The sequence below is a fragment of the Dromiciops gliroides genome, chromosome 3 (genome assembly GCF_019393635.1).
Source record: "Dromiciops gliroides isolate mDroGli1 chromosome 3, mDroGli1.pri, whole genome shotgun sequence".
Taxonomy (NCBI): domain Eukaryota; kingdom Metazoa; phylum Chordata; class Mammalia; order Microbiotheria; family Microbiotheriidae; genus Dromiciops; species Dromiciops gliroides.
The window spans coordinates 649,870,517-649,878,571 of NC_057863.1; the positions used below are offsets into that span (position 1 = coordinate 649,870,517).

Here is an 8,055-nt window from a genome sequence, read left to right on the forward strand (position 1 = left end):
TAAATGGTCTCTCAGATGTCTTTTGGATTAGATATTTCATGCTTCTACAACATGCTGTGGAACTCTCTGATTCTTGTTGGGCCTCACTTCTCACATCCTTTATATGAGGAAGTGGCATTAAATGATCCAGTAGGCAGCATGGTCTGATCTGCCTTAGGAGGCAGAAGACCTGGGTTCAACTCTTCCCACTGATGTCTATTCTCTATATGATCTCAGACATGTCACTTAACCTCTGAGCTTCAGTTCCTTGCCTGTAAAAAGAGGAAGTTAGATTAGATGACTTCTTGCAGATTCATATTTTTGAACCTGTGAAGTAAGGTACCTTCACCTCGAAATTCTCTGATCCCTATCCAATTTCTCTTCCTATCTTTGAAGTTCTACCTAAACCTGTCTCTTGGTTTCTGTTCCCCTTCAGAGCCAGTTCCTCCCACCAGGCTGCAGGCTCTTTGACACCCCTTGCCCCCATAACCGAGGTCCCATTCATTTTGATGAGTCCTACCTCATATTCCATCAAGGATATAATCTTTCTCTCCTTGGGCTTCCCTGTGTAAAGGGCTAAAATTCTAGCTATACTGTCTAAAATATCCAATGAGTGGTCGCCAATAAATTATAAGCTTTAGCAAGAGTTAGACTTTTAAGCATTTATTAAGGAGAATAAGAATTTGGTAAAGAGAGAGAGAAAGGACTGATTCATCTATCTATTAAAGGGAGAGAGCATTCCTAGCTCCGCTCTCTACCAGAGTCCACACGAAAGAGAGTCAGAGCGCCAGGCTCCCCCTTCTTCCTCCCACAAGCAAACGTCACTTCCTGACGCCAAAGAAAAGACGCATATTCTTGCCCTCGGAGACCTTCACCTCATGGCGGAGCTTTTCTACAGTAAGTCTCCAGCAGGTGGCATCATTCCAATCATTACACCTGAATCCTGCTGTCAGGGTACCTTAGCCTCGAGTCCCCCTTTCACATATTTCTTTGAGCCATCACCCCTTTCTCATGCCCCCACATACTCAAGGTCAAATCTCCTGATCTGTCTGTTTCTTCTTGAGTCAGCTTGTATTTCAAGAGTCAGAAATCAGCCTCTTGCACTTCTGATTACCTCTCCATTTCTAGTAATGCTACTGTAACTGACCCCCTGACTTGGCAAGGAAGGAAAGAAGGAAGGAAGGAAGAGAGGGAGGAAGCAAGGAAAGAGGGAAGAAAGAAGGAAGAAAGGAAGGAAGGAAGGAAGGAAGGAAGGAAGGAAGGAAGGAAGGAAGGAAGGAAGCATTTATTAAACACCTACTAAGCAGGCACTATGCTAAGCGTTTTACAAATATTATCTCACTTGATCCTACAACAACCCTGGCTCTGGGAGGTAGGTACTATTATTATCCCCATTTTCCAGTTGAAAGGGATTTACTGAAGTATAAAGAGGGATTTACTAAAGCTTGGAGGGGCTCACACCTGAATCAGGGGAGGAATACTCACACTAATGAAATCCCAGATCCCTAAAGAGGTTGAAATATTTACCAGGGAAGAGAGACAGTAACCATAATAGCTGACTTTTAAGTAGGGCACTACACTAATCATAAATCAATTACATTAATTATAAATTAATTTTGCATTAGTGTTGCCCTCAGTACAGCTCTTATCCCCCTTGGGAGGTAAGTTTTGCCTTAATCAACTTCATTTTGCAGGTGAGGAAAATGAGGCTTAGAAAAAGGGATGGGATTTTCCCAAGGTCATACAAAAATGTTATGAGCAATTGTTCAAATCGAGTGGCTTCTTCCCACTCCATCACTGGGACAGAGTCAGAAATAATTCAACAGAAAAAGGCGGCTAGAGGATGAGGGAAGAAAATAGCCCAGAAGTCCTAATCTGATACCTTAGGATGTAGAAGTGACCTTCAGCAGTTTAGGGCTACATTCGTGGAACAGAAACTCTAGCAGGGCCTGCCAAGCTGGATACGCTCTGAGGACCTGCCTAGAGACAGATGGTGCGTCTGGCGTCTGTGGACCAAGCTGGCTAAGGGCAGAAGGGCTCAGCACCAGAGCATAGTCTCCTGGGGAGAAGTTTTTTGGTCGAGGAATTCTCAAAACCATCCACTGTGGCAAGGGTGAGGGCTGTGAGCTGAGTCAGTCACGGAAGGAACCGTGCTGAGAGAATCTCAGGATCATGGGCTTTTGAGAGTTACTGGACCTTGGAAATCATTCATTCGGTATCCATTTATTAAGCACCTGCTGTGTACAGTGCCGTGAGTTGCTAGGGGGAGGTGTAGAGTTTACGCAAGACCCAATACCTGCTCTCAGAGAGCTCAGTGTGCAGGAGCACAGACAGATACCTATAACAATGTCACATGACAAGTCCAAGAGGCAGAAGGGGAAAGGAATAAGCATTTACATAGTGGCAGGCCCTTTGCTAAGTGATTTCCAAATATGACCTCATTTGATTCTCACAACAACCCTGGGAGGAGGTGCTATTATTATCTTCACTTCACAACTAAGGAAACTGAGGCAAACAGAGGTTAAGTGATTTACCCAGGGTCATATAGCTACTAAGTAGCTGAGTCTGGATTTGAATTCAGATCCTTCCTGACTCTGAGGCCTCATACTTTATCCACTGCTTTACTTAGCTGCCTGGCCAAGTGTTACAGCCCAGTGTATCCACTAGAGAGCTTGCCTCACAGTCAGAATGAATTGGATTCTGACACAGAACTGCTTCTGACACAGACTGACTTTGTGACCCTGGGCAAGTTACTTAACTCCTTAGGGCTCAAGGGAGTTATCCAATGTTCTAAGTTGCAGCCTAGTTGCCCATATGTATTGGAAGAGGGAGTTTCCTTAAGAATTTTCTTCACTGATGAAATCATAGGTCTGAACTGGGGACAGAGGGAGGAAAAGACTGCCAGAGAGCTTGCAAGCAAAGTGTTGTAAGAGGTCCCAAGGGGAAGGACGTTGCTGTAGGGAGAGAGATGGGATCAGGAAAGGCTTCCTGGAGGAGGTGGCATCTGCTTGATGCTTTACAGTAATAGAGATAAGTAGCACACTTAGGATTCTGTTGGGGTAAGGAACATTCAGGTGAGGAAACTCCCTCTACCAATGCAGGTCAGAATCTTCCCTGAAAATTAGTCTTAGAGAGTTGCCTAAAGTACTGAAAGGTTATATGTCTTGCCTAGGGTCACATAGCCAGCACGTATTAGGGGCAAGATTTGAATCCATGTCTTCCTAGCTTCAAGACCAGCTCTCTATTCAATAAAGGAAGAGAGAGAGGGAATACTAATTCCTATGATCATAGATCAAGAGCTGGAAGGGACCTTAGAAATCCCCTGACTTTACATAGGAGGAAATTGGATCCTGAAGAGTTTAAGTGACTTGGACAACTTCATACAGGGAGCAGTCAGGATTTGAGCTCAGATCCTGTGCCTGCTAGTCACAGGATCTGTTTGCCTGTTTCTTCATGTAAAATGAGCTGGAGAAGGAAATGGCAAACCACTCCAGTATCTTTGCCAAGAAAACTTCACATTGGGTCACAAAGAGTTGAATGTGACTGAAAAGGGGCTGAACAAAGGGAAGTAACAGTGAGAACATTGCTCTGATCAAGACCTGCCCCTGTTCTGCAGCCTATAGTCTTAGAGTTGCGGGGGGGTACTTAGAGGTTGTGCCTTGCTTAGGGTCACCCAACCAGTAAACATCAGAGGTCAGATTTGAACTCAGGTCTCCTTGACAAGTCCAAAGTTCTTGCTATTTTACTCCACTGCTTCTCTTTACAGATGAGGGAACTAAGGCCCAGAAAGTGGGGTCAATGATTAGTGATATATTAATGATAGTATTTAGGCCTGGAAGAGACTTTAGAGATTATCTAAGTGCCACCTCTTCATTTAACAGGTGGGATGGCTGAGGCCCAGGGAAATTAAATGACTTGTCCAAGGTCACAGAGTCAAATTAGAGGAGTGCTGCCCCCCCCCACTACAGTTTGGGTGACAGCTAAACTTCCTAAGCTTTTCTATCCAAATCTAGCTACTAACAAATAAATAATAATAGTAACAACAACTCACATTTTATATAGTGCAAAGCCTTGTCTTAGGATTTTCCTAAAAACCTTGTGAAATAGGTGCTATTATTATCCCATTTCTACAGGTGAGGAAACAGAGAGGTTAAGTGATTTTGCTCAGGTTCATATAACCAGCAAGTGTCTTTGGCAGGATTTGAATTCAAGTTTTTCTCTCTGGAAGCCCAACTCTTTATCCACTGTTCCACTTAGCTTAGGTAACTCACTCTTTCCAAGCCAGGAGTCCCCTCCAACTGATTTTATTTTATTTTATTTTATTGGTAGGGTAATAGGGGTTAAATGACTTGCCCAGGGTCACACAGCTAGTAAGTGTCAAGTGTCTGAGGCCAGATTTGAACTCAGGTCCTCCTGAATCCAGGGCCGGTGCTTTATCCACTACTCCACCTAGCTGCCTCCCACCCCACAACTGATTTTAGTGGTCCCACAACTTCCTTCCAATTCCCAACCAGCTGATTGGGGATTCAGCCACCAAGGTCATTCTGGATCAAGCTCATTGATCTGTTTTACAATCCCCCCAACACACACACACACACACACACACACACACACACAGACCTCCTCTAGCCAATGATGAGAAAACTGCCTAATGACCTAGTGCCTCCTACCTTGCAGAGTTAGATGGAACCTTATAGATCATCAGATAGTCTAGCCTCTTCATTTGATGAGAAAACTTCATGCAGATGAAAAAACTGAGGGTCAATAGCCAGATGCTTTTGACATCAAAACTTGCTACCATCTCAAGGAATCTTTTACCTCCTTCATCCTCAAGAGAGTGTGGAAGTGGGTGGAAAGAACTGTCCCATAAAACTCAAGTTTTATCTCCTCTCCAAAAAAAGAGCTGCTTCCCCTCCCCCTCCAATGACAGAGACACATGCTTCTCACTCACAGTTCCCCTGAGTTCCTCCCAAGTTACACTTATTAGCTTTGGGATCCTGAGCATGGCACCTCAGGTTCTCTGGGTGCCTCTGTTTCCTCATCTGTAAAAAAAGAAGGATGAGGGGCAGCTAGATGGTGAAGTGGATAGAGCACCGGCCCTGGAGTCAGGAGTACCTGAGTTCAAATCCGGCCTCAGACACTTAACACTTACTAGCTATGTGACCCTGGGCAAGTCACTTACCCCAATTGCCTCACTAAAAAAAAAAGAAGGATGGATCTGATTGTCTACAAGGTCTCTTCCAGCTCTAATGTATGAACCTGGGATCACATCCCACTCTTTATATGACAGAGACAATCATGGCCAAAAATAGGTGACAGAAAGATCAATCAACAATAATTTCTGTATCTTGTTAAAGAAAAGGCAGCTACCTGGCATAGAGGATAAAATACTGGGCTTGGAGTCAGGAAGGCCTGTGGTCACATACTTACTAGCTGTGTGACCTTGGACAAGTCACTTAACCTCTCTTTGCCTCAGTTTCCTCAGTTGTAAAATGGAGATGATCACAGCACCTCACCTCCCAGGGGCCATTGTGAGGAACACATGAGATATTTGTAAAGAGCTTAGCACATGCTATATAAATGCTAGCAACTCTTATCACTTTGTACCAGGCACTGTGCTACAAAGTGAGAATACAACGTTTGGGGTTTGGAGGGGTTTTTTTGTTGTTTTTTTGGTGAGGCAAATGGGGTTAAGTGACTCGCCCAGGGTCACACAGCTAGTAAGTGTCATGGGTCTGAGGTCGGATTTGAACTAAGGTCCTCCTAAATCCAGGGCTGGTGCTTTATCCACTGTGCCACCTAGCTGCCCCAAAGAATATAAAGTTATAATGAGGACAGTCCCTCCCTTCAAAGAGCTCTGAGGGGTCAAAGTGAAGAGGACAGTAGGGGAAGATCAGCCAGATTACAGAGGAGATAAGGAGAAGAGAAGAAGCAGAAGGTGAGAGGTATCATGGAGTAGAGGCAGGCGTTGAGGGAGGTCAGAGAGGCTAGGAAGTAGGTGAGGTTGGTTATTGGGGAGAAACAAGGGATGAAGGACTCAGAGAGTAAAGAGAGGACGTGAGAGAGGTCAGAGAAAGATGAGGGGAATCAGAAAAGAGCCGACGAAGGGGGACAAAGGGAGAGAGAGCGGGCAGAAGGGAGGTGGAGAGGAGGTGGCGAACAAAGAGGCGGAATAGTCGAAGAGGAAATATAGAAAGGTGGGGCCAGCCGAGAGATCCAGGCCTGATCCGGCCTCTCCTGCTGGGCCCTCCCTCCACTTCTCCGCAGGTGTCCGTGTGCCAGGAGATGCTGCAAGAACTTCGTCACGCCGTGTCTTGCCGCAAGACCTCCCGCTCCCGCCGCCGCCGTCGCTACCCGGGGGTCCCGGGCCGGGCTGCTCTGTCCCTGCGGGCGGTCCGGGAGATGCGCCTCAGCAACGGGAAACTGTATTCTGCGGGCGCAGGTGGCGGAGACTCGGGTGGGGGTCACGGGGGCCCCCAGCGCCTCCTGGACGACCCTGGACCCCCGGGCCGGCCTCCGGCTCCCGCCCCGGCCGGCTGCACCCATGTCCGCGTCTGCCACGAGTGCCGGCGCATCCAGGCCCTACGGGCTGCAGGTGGGGGCCCCTCTCGGGGCTTGGTTCCCCCAACTGAGACCACCAGCCCCCCGAGGCCCCGACCCGGGCCCCCGGCGCCCCGGGATCTGTCCGAGCAAGAGTGACCGCCCCCATTCCATGGGGCGGGCTGGTAGCCAGCTCAAGAACTCAGGCTTCGGGGAGAACTCAGGCTTCGGGGAGAACTCAGGCTTATGAGCAGCCGAGACTGAGAAGGACCTAGGCGTCCGGTCCCCTGACCCTACGAGGTGCAAGCTGAACTAGAGGGAGATCAAGGATAGCCTATCGGCCCCTCTCGCGAACGCGACCCGGGCGACCGGGTGGTCTGGCTGGAGAGGAACTCAAGTGTCCCAGCCCCCGGCCCCTCGCCATTGAAGGGAGCATCACGGAAAGAAAATTTCCGACTCTGGACTCCCAAGAAGTGGCCCTTTAGGCAGCCAGACCCGCCCGAGGGTGGGCGGGATGGGAGCGGGGGGTGGGGTCTCGCCCTCTGGAGCCCCCTGGCGGACTGGTCAGGATATAGCGGAGAGCAGGAGCCGATCTCGGAGGGGAAGGCCCTAAGCCTGGATGTTTGAATCCCTCCTCATGGCTGGGGGACGCCCGGGGGCCCCACTTCCAAAGGCCCTCTGAACTGAGCGCCCCTCCTAGCCTGGGGCAGGAGGGGAAGGACCTCCGGCCCAGCTTTCTGTCTCTGTCTCTGTCTCTTTCTCTATTTTTGGGGAGAAGCCCCCGGATTTCTATGACACTCCCTAGGGAGGGGGTCGGTGGCTCCCCTGTCCCTCCCCCTCCCGAGTCCCCTGTCCCCGTTGGAATAAAAAAATCAAAGAAAACTTCCACCCCTGGACACGCCTGGGCCTTTTTTGCTGAGGGGGAAGGGGAGTGGTGGAGCACATGGACGTCTAGGACACGGAGGAGGAGGAGAATGAGAGATCCGGATGCCTGGGTTCCCGAGGGGATGGAGGACAAGGGATGGATGAGGCTACTTGGTCCTCCGAGGAGCCAGGAAGGAGGAGCGGGAGCTTGGCTCAGGACCATCCTGGACTTGCTCAGGGAGAACTGGTCCCTTCCGGTCACTGTCTCTTCTTCCTCGGCCCTAGAGTCGCATAGCCCTTTACCCACTTTGTCCCTCTCCTCACACCATCCCACTTCCCCCGCTCCAGTCATTGGACAAAAGAGGAAACTAATTCAGGGTCAAGCCAGAAGCAAGGCCAGAACTAGAGGCCGAGTCTCCTGCTGATGAGATGCAGGTTCCTTCCGCCGCTGCCCCCACAGTCGCATATTCTAGGTCTCCAGAAAAGCAAACAAAGGGGGCGGAGTTGCCAGGTCAAGTCTTCTCCCTGCGCAGTCGCGTTATGGGACCTGCCTTTCCTCCCACCAACGGACGGGCGGGGGGCTCCCATCTCCAAGGCAACCGAGATTCTGGCTCTTTCCGCCCCGCCCTTCTTTACTGTCCCTGGTGCTGAGTGCCCAGAGACACCGAGAGA

The 8,055-nt window shown here is 49.3% G+C and overlaps 1 protein-coding gene across 2 annotated transcripts in view; it reads left to right on the forward strand.

The window, feature by feature from the left end:
- GRIK5 (glutamate ionotropic receptor kainate type subunit 5) overlaps positions 1–7,396 on the forward strand; it is a 35,172-nt gene extending 27,776 nt beyond the window's left edge. For both annotated transcript variants that reach the window (XM_043996320.1, XM_043996321.1), the window contains exon 20: positions 6,247–7,396. In XM_043996320.1, the coding sequence (XP_043852255.1) occupies positions 6,247–6,678 (432 nt within the window). In that variant the 3' untranslated portion in view covers positions 6,679–7,396. The remainder of the gene's footprint in view (positions 1–6,246) is intronic.
- The last annotated feature ends 659 nt before the right edge of the window (positions 7,397–8,055 follow it).